Source organism: Somniosus microcephalus, chromosome 6 (assembly GCF_052327205.1).
Source record: "Somniosus microcephalus isolate GS21.2 chromosome 6, FLI_Smic_1.0, whole genome shotgun sequence".
Lineage (NCBI taxonomy): Eukaryota > Metazoa > Chordata > Chondrichthyes > Squaliformes > Somniosidae > Somniosus > Somniosus microcephalus.
In genome coordinates this window covers 131,642,787-131,658,824 of record NC_140992.1, presented here as the reverse complement: position 1 = coordinate 131,658,824, position 16,038 = coordinate 131,642,787, and the positions used below count along the sequence as shown (strand labels likewise).

At 45.4% G+C, this 16,038-nt stretch overlaps 1 protein-coding gene across 4 annotated transcripts in view; it reads right to left on the bottom strand.

Moving 5' to 3' along the window:
• Positions 1 to 6,326: 6,326 nt before the first annotated feature.
• wdr33 (WD repeat domain 33) overlaps positions 6,327 to 16,038 on the bottom strand; it is a 191,985-nt gene continuing 182,273 nt past the window's right edge. For 2 of the 4 annotated variants that reach the window (XM_085990786.1, XM_085990785.1), the window contains exons 19-22: positions 11,784 to 11,953; positions 8,184 to 8,345; positions 7,495 to 7,710; positions 6,327 to 6,866 (exon numbers count right to left, since the gene is read on the bottom strand). In XM_085990786.1, coding sequence (XP_085846912.1) covers positions 6,643 to 6,866; positions 7,495 to 7,710; positions 8,184 to 8,345; positions 11,784 to 11,953 — 772 coding nt within the window. In that variant the 3' untranslated portion in view covers positions 6,327 to 6,642. The remainder of the gene's footprint in view (positions 6,867 to 7,494; positions 7,711 to 8,183; positions 8,346 to 11,783; positions 11,954 to 16,038) is intronic. The other 2 variants (XM_085990788.1, XM_085990789.1) reach the window with 2 other exon arrangements.

The window sequence follows — 16,038 nt, the reverse complement described above, 5'->3', positions numbered from 1 at the left end:
GACTACTGTGCCCTTATTTCACGCTTCTTTAATTTCCCTTTTAGTGCCATCCCCAACCTCCGCCTTACTGTTTGGAGGTCTATAAACCACTCCCACAAACGTTTTTTTCCCCTTAGTATTTCTCAATTCTACCCATACAGATTCCACCTCATCAGAGCTAATATCCTTCATTACAATTGTGTTAATCCCTTCTTTAACCAGTAATGCTACCCCACCTCCCTTTCCTTTTTGCCTATCTTTCCTGAATATCGAATACCCCTGGATGTTGAGTTCCCAGTCCTGGCCTTCCTTGAGCTACGTTTCCGTAATCCCAACCAAATCGTATTTGTTTACTTCTATTTGCGCAGCCAATTCATCCACATTATTACAAATGCTCCTCGCATTAAGACACAAAGCCTTCAGGCTTGTTTTTTTAACGCTCTTAGACCTATTAGAATTATTATTTACTGTGGCCATGTTTGATTTAAACCGTTGATTTCTCTGACTGCCACTTTTGTTTTTCTCCTTCCTATCTTTTGCTTTTATCCTCATTTCCCTTTCCTCTGTCTCCCTGCTCAGGTTCCCAACCCCCTGCCATTTTAGTTTAAACCCTCCCCCACAGCACTAGCAAACACTCCCCCTAGGACATCGGTTCCAGCCCTGCCCAGGTGCAAACCGTCCGGTTTGAACTGGTCCCACCTCCCCCAGAACCGGTTCCAATGTCCCAGGAACTTGAATTCCTCCCCCTGGCACCATTCCTCTAGCCACGTATTCATCTGAAGTATCCTTCTATTTCTACTCTGACTAGCACGTGGCACTGGTAGCAATCCTGAGATTACTACCTTTGAGGTCCTATTTTTAAATTTATCTCCTAACTCCCTATATTCCGCTTTTAGGACCTCATCCCGCTTTTTACCTATATCGTTGGTGCCTATATGCACCACGACAACTGGCTGTTCACCCTCCCCTTCCAAGATGCTCTGCAGCCGCTCAGAGACATCCTTGACCCTTGCACCAGGGAGGCAACACACCATCCTGGAGTCTCGTTTGCGGCCGCAGAAATGCCTATCTATTCCCCTTACAATTGAATCCCCTATTACTATAGCTCTACCCCTCTTTTTCCTCCCATTCTGTGCAGCAGAGCCACCCCTGGTGCCAGGAAGTTGGCTGCTGCTGCCTTCCTCTGATAAGCCATCCCCCCCCAACAGTACTCAAAGTGGTGTATCTGTTGGAGAGGGGGATGGCCACAGGGGACACCTGCACTACCTGCCTGTGCCTAGTACTCTGCCTGTTGGTCACCCGTTCCCTTTCTTCCTGTCCAACCTCTACCTGCGGTGTGTCCAACTCCGTAAATGTCCTGAGCATCGTGAATGCTCCAGTATGTATCCAATCGCAGCTCCAGCGCCGCAATGCGGTCTGTCAGTAGCTGCAGCTGGATGCACTTCCTGCACATGTAGTTGTCAGGGACACAGGAAGTGTCCCCGAGTTCCCACATAGCGCAGGAGGAGCAGATCACGGGGCCCAGCTGTCCTGCCATGACTTACCCTTTAATTAATTGAATTTAAATTAAATCAATCAATCCCACTAATTACACTACAGTTAACTGGTTTACCAACAGTCCCTGCTACTCTAGAGAGACCTTAGAAACTATAAACCAGAGTTAAAGTTTAAAAAAAGAGAAATACTCACCAACCAATCACTTACCTGCTTCCTGGTGACGTCACACTTTGATTACTTTTGACCTCTCTCCCCTGCTGTTGAATTGGTCGGGCTGCTCCTCACTCACTGCCGCCGATGCTCAGTGTTCCCACGCAGGTCCGCTCTGCTCCTCACTCACTGCTGCCGATTTCCAACTGCCGCCGATGCTCAGTGTTCCCACGCAGGTCCGCTCTGGTCGGGCTGCTCCTCACTCACTGCTGCCGATTTCCAACTGCCGCCGATGCTCAGTGTTCCCACGCAGGTCCGCTCTGGTCGGGCTGCTCCTCACTCACTGCTGCCGATTTCCAACTGCCGCCGATGCTCAGTGTTCCCACGCAGGTCCGCTCTGGTCGGGCTGCTCCTCACTCACTGCTGCCGATTTCCAACTGCCGCCGATGCTCAGTGTTCCCACGCAGGTCCGCTCTGGTCGGGCTGCTCCTCACTCACTGCTGCCGATTTCCAACTGCCGCCGATGCTCAGTGTTCCCACGCAGGTCCGCTCTGGTCGGACTGCTCCTCACTCACTGCTGCTGATTTCCAACTGCCGCCGATGCTCAGTGTTCCCACGCAGGTCCGCTCTGGTCGGACTGCTCCTCACTCACTGCTGCTGATTTCCAACTGCCGCCGATGCTCAGTGTTCCCACGCAGGTCCGCTCTGGTCGGACTGCTCCTCACTCACTGCTGCTGATTTCCAACTGCCGCCGATGCTCAGTGTTCCCACGCAGGTCCGCTCTGGTCGGACTGCTCCTCACTCACTGCTGCTGATTTCCAACTGCCGCCGATGCTCAGTGTTCCCACGCAGGCCCGCTCTGGTCGGGCTGCTCCTCATTGTCAGCTGTGTTATTGTTACCATCATCTAACTGGGTAAATCATTTTGTTATCATGATACTTTTAGCACCTGCACTTTTCATCTACATAAATACAAGTCTTACATCTCGTGCACACTTACGGTGCCACACCTGAAAATGCAGCCTTAGAGCATCTTATATCAGCGTGCCAAGCTGTCACATGTCTGTAGGGTATAAAAATCATAATTGGCTGAACTGCCAGGCAGTTGTTAAATTAACAAATATTGAATTGACTAAATGTGAAAATCAAAAAGGAAACATAAGAGCAAACACAGGAAGCCGAGCAATCAAATTGATTTTTTAAGCTATTATTCATTCCCTACGAAGTACTCAACACCCACCCAATTGCTCAAATAATTTCTTCAAATTGTTTTTGTCCCCACTCAGGTGAAAATAATACAAAAATACATAAACAAGTCAACGTGAAAAGCAGATCCCCCCACATTGACCTGCACTTCTATTTGGAGCTTGAGGAAATTTCATGACATGAGCCTAGGCGTTAAGAATTTTCAGCTCTTGTGGGAACAAGAAGTTGTGTAAATAGAATTGCAGTTGAGGTTTTCATTCTGCTCCCGTGGAACTACAATCCTCAGAGTGCACCAATGACATCACATGATACACGGGGAGGAAAGGACCAGGTAGCTTTATCTCCTGTGTATTCGGTGCGTGAGAGAGATGCATCATGGAAGCTGTATTTTTTTTACCACGTTCCTATGTAACTCAGAATATACAGCAATAAATTGGGCAGAAAATATACAAATAACTGAGTGGTGGGGAAAAATAAAGATTTCATTTTTTCCATGGTTTATACTGTGAGTCATAAACTTCATCAAAACTTTTGGTTGGCAAACTTGTGACAAAGTAGAATGTTATTGACAGTTCCTCTAGCTGTAAAGGAAGGTTGGCATTGAGGCTGATGATGCCATACTTGGGATGGTGCCTCTTTTTATTATTATGATATATACATGAGACCACCTATGTTACTTGCTGTAAAAATACTTCAGATAATTTTTTTTAACAAGCAGTTGGTTTAGCTGTTTGTCAGAGATCGAATGTCCCCCTTACTTTCTTGACGGCTGTTCAGTCAGGCAGTGAAGCTTACTTCTTTGAAGAAAAAGGGGTCCAACTGCAAACATTGAGCTGGAGGCGTTCCAAACAGGCACTGCTGTAGAGTTACAAGGGATTCTGATGACACACTGGTGCCGTAGGTCCATATTTCCAGGGGTAAAGAATCGAGTAACTGAAAAGTTTGATTCAGTTGCAGTAGGTCCACTTCATGTTAATGCACAGGAAGGAGACAGAGTTTCTAGCTTGTAAAATTAAACCACAAGCAACAGACCCAACACTCCAGAGTGTAATCTGAGAGAAGACCCAGAGAGAATGAACACTATTGACACATTTTTTCTGTCAACTTCATTTATCAGAGTGTAACACAACACAACCTTTGAAGCAGAATTTCCACAGTTTAGTTGTGGCATTTGAATGCTAACTCAGGCTGTCTTTTTCAACTGACCCAGGTATCGCATTGGCCTCTATTACTGTCACATTTTTTGATCATTTTACCCACAGGAAGGACTTTGTAAAGGAGTTACGTTTAAATTTTGGGTTTTTAAAGCAAAGTGTATTCACACCATTTTTTTATTTTTAAAAAGGTACTGAAGGCAGTAGGGGTAAAATGCTAATCAACTTGGTTTTGATGTAAATGATAAAGTTTTTTTTAGCCTGTCTCAATAATCAGTAAACATCTCACACTGATTGTATTGGGAAGTCCCAGGTGCTTGGCAGTCCTTTCCTTTTGGGTGTGAACACAGGGTAGTAATAACAGAAACAGAGACACACACTGTTAAGTTTTAAACAGACTATGAGGATAAGCTTTGGCTAGGCTCAGAAGGAGAATTCAGGAAGGTAGTTAGGAGTTATTTCAAATCAAGCTTACTGACCCACTGATGTGGGGAAGTGTAGTGTGTTCATTATTTTTGTATTATTATGTGCAGACAAGTTGTGCTTATTGAATTAATTGAGCCCAATCATGTTGCTCTGTATGTTCACTTTCTGTGAAATAAAGCAGCTTAATGATTCACCTCTGGCTTTTATCTTACCAAGTGTTTTCTTGGTCTGTCTCCAAAGAATTTTGAGAGGCATGTGGAGATACACATGAAAGACATGAATATCTGGTTCAAATCACAAGAGGGTACTATTGTTACACCCCTGGATTATGCCATCAAACAGATATCAGGCAGTACGGGCACATCCTTAAATACGAGACACTAAGACCACGTACGGGAGTGACTAGCCCTGCTGGACCCAAGTGAATACTGAAGGCAAAACCCTAAACTTGTAAGTTACCTTTGCTCATAGTCCTTAGTGAAACCACTGAAGGTTTTATCTCGAAGTTAAAGGGCTGTTGCATCTATCTTGTTCTAGAGGGGTAGAGAACAGTAAGGGATTATAGAAATGATAGATAAGCAAATGAAGGGGAGGTGGGTTGAGCTAGTTAGTGACATTGCCTATGGGGTATGTAGAATTAGGTCGGTCCAGGGGCTTCAATTTTCCTTTATTTTGGAGCAGATCTTTCTTTTCGTCTCCTGTGTCAACAAAGTACAGGGATTGACAGGGATAAAGGACATCAAGGAATGGCATGTCAAATGAACTAAAGGACAAATATAAATATACTGTATATTGGGTAAGTTCATGGGGAAGCGAGGCAGTCAGTGATATCCAGTGCAATCTGGGTCATGGGAGAATGAATGGACAATCAATTTCAATGAGTGGTTACTGACACTCTCTCTACCGCTTCCTCGGCACTTTCTGTAACACTCCTTGCACCAGCAGGAGATACCTGCGTGTCCATATTGCTTGCACTGGTCAAGTTCTGCCAGCACCCAACTTACAATGTTGCTACAATGACCATATGTACTTCTGTATGGCCAAAACCTGTAGCTGCTTTTGCATTGTCACTGTATTGGCCATAGCAGCCCGTCAAGTGTCTCTCTGCTGCCTTTGCTTGTGCCTGCATTGCCAGTAGCTGTGTATAAGTACATCAGCACTATCCACACCTGCCTTTGCATTACTGGCACCAGTCTCTCTCTGAATCTGCAGTGTCTATCTTGATCTAGCTCGCTGTGCCTGCGACTGCACTGCCCATATCTGGAAGTGAGATGTCTTTACTTGTACCTGGGCTGTGACATGTTTTGAATTACCCGTACCTTTGCTGCCAGTATGTGCATCTGCATTATCTCTACTTGTGTGTCAACTTGGCTCAGTTGGTAGCACTCTCACCTGAGTCAGAAGGTTGCGTGTTCAAGACCCACTCCAGGATTTGAGCACATAAGCTAGGCTGACACTTCAGTGCAGTACTGAGGGAGTGCTGCACTGTTGCAGGTACCGTTTCCTAGATGAGACACTAAACTGAGGCCCCGTTTGCCTGTTCAGGTGGACGCAATAGGTGCCATGCCTTGAAGGGCAGGTAGTTCTTCCAGTATTCTAGGCAACATTCATCCCTCAACCAGCAGCACAAAAACAGATTCATTGGTCATTCATGTAGTGTCTCTGTGCTGCCTGCCTCTGCACTCAGTACCTACCTAGTGTCAATTAACACATCTGCCCCCTTGGAGTCAGCACCAAATCTCACTGCCCATACGAGCCTTGCACCAATACCGAGAGGATAAAATCTTGCAACCCATTTTTAGTTCTGCATCTGTGGTTCAGACAAAGACTGCAGAAGATGGTCAACAGGTGTTAGATGCGTGTGCCTGGGGTGGTGTGAGATGTGTCAAAATAAAAACAGGCCAGTTTTCATACCTTTTTGTTAAATTTTGCACAAATTATATTGTGTAGTCATACAAAATGACACTCGAGACAAACTGTACACGGAATCAGAGCTGCTCTGTTCTGACACATATTGCTGTGTGTGGCAGTGCTCCAGAGCCCACAGCACAAACTGCTGGAGTTTAACAACAAACACTGCTGCCAACTGTACAAAAATGAAAAAGGAACGACTGCTGCTTCTTCCAGGGCCAAACTCTCGCACTGGCCACACGCACAAGTTCCAGCTGAAAGACTGTACATGTCACTGGGCATCTTGAGTAAAATCCATTCTCTCAGTGCTGCTGCTCCACTCATCTTCCTCTGCTGCCTCTGGAGGAGCCTCGACGTGATGCCGGACCCGAGCTCTTCCCGCTTCTTCCCCAGTTGGCTCCGCCTCTGGCTCCGCCCCGGGGAGGAGGTCCTGCAGGGCCACTGAATCCATCATCTCGGTGGTAGCCATCATGCCGGTCTCCCTCGTGTGAATTGGAACGGCCAGACTTGGGCATGCGCGGTGATGAGGCTGGCCCACTTCGGCCTGTAAAGCAATCCATTAAAAGAACAGGTCATTTCAAGTCCTAGTCCTCTCTGTGGCATCCTATGCTGAGTATTTTAGAACAAGTCCCTTTGCATCGGTGACAAAACAGCCTACACAAACCTGCTGCTGTGTGATGCTCGCTCAATATTGGTAGAAGCTGCACAGCGCACGGAACCTGCCTGTCTTAGAGAACAGCAAAACGTCCCGATTCAAGTGAAACACCAACAGGTGATTAACTCCTTCAAGAGGCCAAGCTTGGGCGCTCTGTTCAGATACCAATGAATTTCTAAAATCATCAGTGAAGACCAGACTAAACCCTCCAACTCTGACTGCCTCAGCTCCATAGATTCACAGGACAAGCTACAGGCATTTGGCTTTGCCATGCTGCTCCGTATATCTTGTGCAGCAACAGGGTGGCTCCCTTGGCAATCCCTCATGGCCGCTGTGCTGCCCCACATAGCGTTGCGCAGAGTGGCAAGCGCTGGGTTCCCAATGAATTATCTCCTGAAGTAAACGCTGCACAGGCAGAGGGTGCTGCCACTGCCAAGCGGATTTGATTACTCAGATGCCCTGTGACTGCCTTGGTGCTGGTGCAGTCTTGGATGGATACACACAGACAGAAACTTACTTGGGCCTCTATCCTCGGGTGGGGGGCCAGGTGCATCCAAATCCCTCTGATCAGGCGTTCCCGGCCCTTCGTACCATGGCCGTTTGCGGGGCGGAAGTGACGCAGTATCCATGCTATGGAGTGATGTAGGTCGCTCCCTGCTGACTGGAGACTGGCCATCGTGAGGCGATTGGTTCTGGCGAGAATCATCTGCATAGTGATCGCGGCCAGGCATGCCTGTCCAATCAGACAAGTATGTGAAGGATAGGAAGACTGACTGAAACTTCATAGTACAGGCCTCTTGTAAATCAGTTATGCACCAAACCGCAATTTATATTCTTAACATGGGCCATTCAAACTTTAGAGGAGCCGATTAAAAAAAAATTAAAAAAATTCATGACATAAAAAACCCAGTAGATTATGTATTAGTTTAGGGCACTTAAAATGCCTAGACCAGGATACTGCTCGAGTTTTACATAAATTACCAGAAAATTTATGATAGCCTCATGAAGGGAGGGGCAGGTTCCAATGTAGCGATGTACATTCGCATGGACTTGCATATCTCTATGGATATAATTATGCACACAGCAGCCAAGGTATACACATAAGGAGAGGCCCACACGATTCTCCCCGACAACCCCACCATCGGGGTTCAGCTTGACTATTCAGACAATATTTTGACTGTGGATGTTGAAGATCCCAAAACATACCTTGTTCTCTGCTGGCGTCATGGATTTCACCTCGGTCTCCTCGCCCTCCCCAGCCATCGCGGTGACCTCCCGGAGACAATGACCTTTTCTCCGATTTACGGCCTCCTTCAAAGCGAGGAAATTCGTCGTGACCAGGCAGAGGAAGGAGGCCCCCTCGCCCGCCTGCGAAACAGTTCAACACATCAGACACCGAAAATGAAACAACTCTCATCAATATTAGAAGCCATCCTGGGACCAGTGTCCTGGCGAATCGAATAACTAATGCTGTAGATAGGGCTTTAAACTAAATAGTGGGAGGGAGGGATACGCTGAGCAGAAATTAAAAAAGTCAAAGAAAAATGAGAAGGCAAAAGTGCAGGGTAGCGATAGGGGTAATGATAACCAGAGTGTGATAGGAAGGGACAGAGTGTATACACATAAGAGTGCATCAGAAAGAGGGGTCAGAGTAGGGGAAAATGGTAAAAAGGCAAAATTAAAAGCTCTATATCTGAACGCACGCAACATTCGTAACAAGATAGATGAGTTGACAGCACAAATAGATATAAATGAGTATGATATGATAGGCGTTACAGAGACGTGGTTGCAAGGTGACCAAGGCTGGGAACTGAATATTCAGGGGTATTTGCCATTTCGTAAGGATAGGCAGAAAGGAAAAGGAGGTGGTGTAGCTCTGTTAATAAGGGATGAGATCAGTGCAGTAATGAGAAATGATATTGGCTTAGAAGATCAAGACGTAGAATCAGTTTGGGTGGAGATAAGAAATAATAACGGTAAGAAGTCACTGGAGGGAGTGGTCTATTGGCCCCCAAACAGTAGCCGCACTATAGGACAGATTATAAATCAAGAAATAATAGAGGCTTGTAAGAAAGGTATGGCTATAATCATGGGAGATTTTAATCTTCATATTAATTGGACAAAGCAAATTGGCAAAGGTAGACTTGAGGAAGAGTTCTTAGAGTGTATAAGGAATGGTTTCTTGGAACAATACGTTGTGGAACCAACCAGGGAGAAGACTATTTTAGTTCTGGTAATGTGTAACGAGGGTGCAAAAGCTAGGTCTCAAACTAGTGTCCTGAACTTAAATAAAGGTAATTACAAAGGTATGAAGGCAGACTTGGTTAAAGTGGACTGGGAAAATATATTACAAGGTAAGACTGTAGAAAAGCAGTGGCAAACATTTAAGGAGATATTTCATAACTCTCAGCAAAGATATATTCCAGAGAGAAAGAAAGACTAAAAGAGAAGGATGAACCATCCGTGGCTAACTAAGGGAGTAAAGGATGGTATCAAATTGAAAACAAAAGCATACAATGTTGCGAAGAATAGTGGAAGGCCAGAGGAGTGGGAAATTTTTTAAAACCAGCAAAGGAAGACTAAAAAAATGATAGAGAGAAGATAGCTTATGAGAGTAAGCTAGCAAGAAATAGAAAAACAGACAGTAAGAGCTTCTACAGGTATATGAAAAGGAAGAGAGTAGCTAAAGTAAACGTTGGTCTCCTAGAGGAAGAGTCTGGGGAATTAATAATGGGAAACAGGGAAATGGCGGAGACTTTGAACAAATATTTTGTATCGGTCTTCACGGTAGAAGACACTAAACGCATCCTAATAATGGATAATCAAGGGGCTATTGTGGTGGAGGGGAAACTTAAAACAATCACTATCACTAGAGAAAAAGTACTAGGCAAACTAATGGGACTAAAGGTGGACAAGTCCTCTGGACCCGATGGCCTGCATCCTAGAGCCTTAAAAGAGGTGGCTGCAGAGATAGTGGATGCATTGGTTGTAATCTACCAAAATTCCCTGGATTCTGGAGAGGTCCCAGCGGACTGGAAAACCGCCAATGTAACGCCCCTATTTAAGAAAGGAGGGATACAGAAAGCAGGCAACTATCGACCAGTTAGCCTAACATCTGTCATTGGGAAAATGCTGGAGTCCATCATTAAGGAAGTAGTAGCAGGACATTTAGAAAATCAGAATATATAGTCAAGCAGAGTCAGCATGGTTTTATGAAAGGGAAATCATGTTTGACAAATTTGCTGGAGTTCTTTGAGGATGTAACGAACAGGGTGGATAAAGGGGAACCAGTAGATGTCGTGTATTTGGATTTCCAGAAGGCATTTGATAAGGTGCCGTATAAAAGATTACTGCACAAGATAAGAGCTCACGGGGTTGGGGATAATATATTAGCATGTATATAGAGGATTGGCTAACTAACAGAAAACAGAGTCGTGATAATTGGGTCATTTTCAGGTTGGCAAACTGTAACTAGTGGGGTGCTGCAGGGATCAGTGCTGGGGCCTCAACTATTTACAATCTATATTAATGACTTGGATGAAGGGACTGAGTGTAATGTAGCCAAGTTTGCTGATGATACAAAGATAGGTGGGAAAGCAAATTGTCTGGAGGACGCAAAGAATCTCCAAAGGGATATAGATAGGCTAAGTGAGTGGGCAGGAATCTGGCAGATGGAGTATAATGTGGGAAAATGCGAGGTTATCCACTTTGGTAGGAAAAATAAAAAAGCAAATTATTATTTAAATGGGGAGAGATTACAAAATGCTGAGGTACAGAAGGATCTGGGGGTCCTTGTACATGAATCACAAAAAGTTAGCATGCAGGTACAGCAAGTAATTAGGAAGGCAAATGGAGTGTTGGCCTTTATTGCAAAGGGAATGGAGTATAAAAGTAGGGAAGTCCTGTTACAACTGTACAGAGCGTTGGTGAGACCACACCTGGAGTACTGCGTACAGTTTTGGGGGGAGAAATTCAGTAGGTTGGGCCATCCGTTAGCGCCTTAAGAGGGCGCTAAGTGGGTTGCAAGCCAACTGGCACCCCAGCGCGGCACTGCCCACGCCTCCCGCTAAATTCCGCGGGACATTAGTGGTGGCGCTAACCGTTAGCGCTGCGCCGCTGCCGATGACATAATTGGTGTGCGCAGTGCCCCGTTGACGCCCCGGCCGCGATATTCGGCAGCGTCCCCTGATTTACCGCCGGACGCTATGTCCGACGGGTTCAGGGGGCCTACCTGCGGCCGGGGAGGTGCAAATTAAAGGCAAGGTGCGGGGTGGCCATTTTTGTTGTTGCCCGCCTGCCAGCGCTCCCATCCCCGGCCTCCTGAACCGCCCTCCCCCCCCCGCCGAGTGCCAGCTGCGCTCCAAGAGCCCGGCACTTCTCTTCGGTGCCGGGCTCTTTTGCCTGCACTCCCGATCCTCGGGGGCCCAGCTGGGCCCCAGATCGCGCTGCACAAGGCCCCTCCCCTTTAAGAAGGGGAGGAAGGCCTGCAATACCGCAGGGACACCGGGGGCAGGCTGTATGCACGTTCAGCTATCAATGGGTCGATATGTTTTTGAGGGGCTGCTCTATAAATTTGTCCGTAATTAGATCTGTACCCCAGTGTGCTTTATTGCACATCAGGGCTTGTCCTCCACAGTGTATGTCACTACATCTGTTGAGATGCAATGCGGTTTATCGGTGCCACTAACCACTTTATGTGTTTGAAATGCTTTTTAAATTGGCCACACATTTATCGTTGATATACAGCTTCAATTCATTCCCATTAAATTGTCAGTACAAATACGGTACATTGATGTTTAGCTGTACCTCGTATTGCTCCGCGGCCTCGTCCTCTCCCTCCTAGGTCACGGCCCCTTGTGTTTTCCTCAGCTTGGTCAAACTCCTCATCGCCCACGAACTCATCCATATTCATGAAAGCATCTCTCCCTCGTGGGCCACGACCATCATGCCGAGATCCCCCTCGAACCGGTCGGAACCTAGAGAGAATATTTACAGGCTCACTCACAACTCTTGTGGTCTCACAGACCGAATTGACTGTAACATTTCCACATCTCACCAAGAACCGTGACCACATATTGCTCTAAGGCTTCGAAGCTTTTCAGAAACGCAAATGCACTTGACAGGAGCTCTAGAGTTCACATCACATACGACCTGATCCATCGCTGGTTCTGAGCTCCAGGGGTTCTGTGGCAGTCCCACTAAAGCTGCACACAACACACTCAACAGCATCTGGCCACAGAAACAAGTACTGACCGTCTGCTCACACAAGCTCAATCTGATATGAGCGTTAATGTTTCAAATAACACTCAGTACAAGTCCTACTCTATCCCAGCACTACAGTCCATTGCTCAAATAGTGAACATGAGCTCCATCTTGTGTCATTCCTCAGCTGGTTGTGCCTTATCAAGTACATTGACTACTCATCCAACCAAGCTGCTTGGCAGATGCCCTTATCATAGAGAATGTGGTGGTCTATCAACAAAGTGATCCTCTCCATAGAGAAATTACGCTTGCAATGGCAGGTAAAATATCTGCACCCATGATTTCCTAAGATAACATTTGAGGCAGTGTGGTTTGCGATTGCCCTAGAAGAGTGTTAACCAACGCATGCCCTCAACAGTCTGAAGGCAATCTGAAATGACAGACTTTAAAAATAGATATGAGATGATACTGACTTATAATACGATAGCAAAATACTGCAGATGCTGGAAATCCGAAATAACAGCAGAAAATGCTGGAAAAACTCAGCAGGCCAGGCAACATCCGTGGAAAGAAATTAGAGTCGACATTATGGGTGAACCCATTTTCAAAACTGGAAAGGAAATGAAATCGATCGAAGGCAGGGCTGCGATAGAACAAAAGAAGTAAAGAGACATTAAGAGGTATTCAAAACCAGACGAGATGGTAATAAGACAGTGGAGACAAAAGACGACTCAGATTAGGTGTGAAGTGTACTGGCAGGATGAGAGACAGCTGCCATGTGGGAGAGAGAAAAAAAAGGAAAGGCGGGGGGGAGGGAAAACCCAAAACAAAGGGGTGGGAAAAAAATTATAAGTAAAAATGTAATAGGGGCCGAGGTTATGATCTGAAATTGTTGAACTCAATATTGAGTCCGGAAGGCTGCAAAGTGCCTAATCGGAAGATGAGGTGCTGTTCCTCGAGTTTACGTTGAGCTTCCGTGGAACAATGCAAGAGGCCAAGGACAGTGAGGGCCGAGTGGGATATACATTCAGTATATAAGACAAGGATTTTACGTCACTGTTTAGTGGTTGAAAGTAGGGCGGTCATCTTATTGGGGTGCTTGGTACTGTAGGTCACTCGGGAGTGCAGAAATAACCTTAAAGAATGAGCTTTTCTATGCAACGGGCCAGGAGATCTTACAACCCATAAAGCTCCCGCATACTATCAAATCCTTATAGGTATATCATCTCTGTTGCAGTTCCTCCATTTGGCTGTGGGCCTATTCATTTGTATTGTGTGAAGACTGAACAGCTGAGGGAAAATGTTTTATTTAGCTTATGTAATGGATTTTAACACACACCTCCTAACCAAAGCACACACAGGAAAATTAACTTAAAGTGTCTGTGTCTCCCTACCTCCAACCACGAAACAGTCTTCTATACAAGTACCTGATGAGCACAGTTGGTGGCCGAGGCTGAATAACAGTACATGAAGGATGGCCCAAGACCAAAGTACTGGGGTTCAAGCTAATCTGCACACATTTGCTCACAATATCGGTTGTGTGAGAGGGCAGGTATCAAAATCACTGCTGTTTTCTCAACACCCATACTAGGCAACGGCTGCCCTCGGCACCAGGCTGCCCAGCTTGAACCCCCATACAGAGCATCAGAGGTGCAGCTAGGTTTGCTTAATGCACCAGTTCTGCAACTGCAGTCGCAAATATCCTCACAGAGCATCAGCCGTACACAGGCAGAGATCCAGATGTGTCAGCACAGCCTTGCAAAGGGCAACAGCAAAACTGTGCACACCAGCGCAAGATATCAGCCACAAAACGGTCATGTAAATATATTTATAACACTAGTCAATCTGTTATGGCATTGCACACAAGGAGTCAAAGCTTATGGATCTTGTAAAGTCTCAAAAAATGTGATGATAGTACTCCCTAGAACAGAAGCTGCCATTATAATGACTTAACAGAATAAACTGAAGAACCTAAATTAAAGCAAAATGGAGTACTAGCACGTTAATAAACTACTGGAGCAACGGGAAGGAACTAAATTAATAAAATAATACAACACCAACCAATCAAAAAATTTGTACAGCAATGGGCACCAGTAAATTATCAAATGAAGGAGGCACCCATGAATTAAGAAATTAACAGAGCAGTCTCGTAAATTAATAGAATGTAATCAGTAACTTCAGTTTAGGGGAACATCCAAGAAATGACGATACCAATAAAATGAGGTTCAATACAAAAATTGAAAGGTCAAAGATCAAAGCAACTGTCTGGAAAAAAACCTCAAAATTGAAATTAGTCCAGGTAAACTGGAAAGAAAATTGGCAAATAAGATAGTATGCAAGCAATGGGAAACATTCAAACAGGAGATGATTAGGGTACAAATTAGACGTATGGTAATAAGTAGTAAAGGAGCTGGAACAAAAGCTGAGGTTTCCCAAATGTTTGGAGAAATTAAAATGAAAGAAGATTCACATAACGAATTTAGAAAGAACAAAACTGCATTTATGTAGCACCTTTCACATCCTCAGCATGTCCCAAAGAACTTCACAGTCAATGAAGTACTTTTGAAGTGCAGTTTATTTTAGTAATGTAGGGAAATCTGGGTCTAATAACACAAAAGAAAATCACACCAAATGTAGAAAATAGAGGGGAGGCAAAAAAGGTGATTCAAAGTGCAAAGAGAGGGCTTGAAGAAAGACCTGCAGATAAATTGAGGGGAAATAGCAATTTTCTAAAAATATGAATTGTTAAAGGTTAGATTTGACTAGAAACATAGAAGATAGGAGTAGGAGTAGGCCATTCGGCCCCTCGAGCCTGTTCCGCCATTCAATGAGATCATGGCTGATCGTCCAAATTCAGTACCCTGTCCCTGCTTTCTCCCCATATCCCTTGATCCCTTTAGCCTTAAGAAATATATCTAACTCCTTCTTGAATATATTTAATGAGTTGGCCTCAACTGCCTTCTGTGGTAGAGAATTCCACAGGTTCAACACTCTCTGGGTGAAGAAATTCCTCCTCATCTCAGTCCTAAATGGCTTATCCCTTATCTTTAGATTGTGACCCCTGCTTCTCCCCTGGTTCTGGACTCCCCCGCCATCGGGAACATCCTTCCTGCATCTAGTCTGTCTAGTCCTGTTAGAATTTTATACATTTCAATGAGATCCCCTCTCATTCTTCTAAACTCTAGCGAATATAAGCCTAATCGACCCAATCTCTCCTCATACGTCATTCCTGCCATCCCAGGTATCAGTCTGGTGAATCTTCGCTGCACTCCCTCCATGGCAAGAACATCCTTCCTCAGATAAGGCGACCAAAACGGCACACAATACTCAAGGTGCGGTCTCACCAAGACCCTGTACAACTGCAGCAAGACATCCTTGCTCCTGTACTCAAATACTCGACTAGAAATGAAAAAGCTATTTTTTTTATGGCGGGTGAAGGAATGGCAAAAATACTAAATGAGTACTTTGCCTCTGCTTTTGCAGGAATGTGGAAGTGGGAAGGAAAGGGTGTAGGAGGAGGAGGGGGTACAGCAATTAGGTAACTATAGATAAGGAAGCAGTATTGAAAAAAAATGTGCAATTCAAGTGGAAAAGACACCTGGCCCCGACAACACCCGTGCGAGAATGCTGAGGGAAGTCGAAAAAGAAATAGCAGAGGCTCTGACCATACTCATTCAAACATCCTTGGATATAGATGTGTCAGAGAACTGGAGGGTTGCCAATGTAATGGATGAGATAAGATGAGCTTCCGACCCCATATCCCCTCCATCACCAAGACCGCCTACTTCCACCTCCGTAACATCGCCTGACTCCACCCCTGCCTCAGTTCAACTGTTGCTGAAACCCTCATCCATGCCTT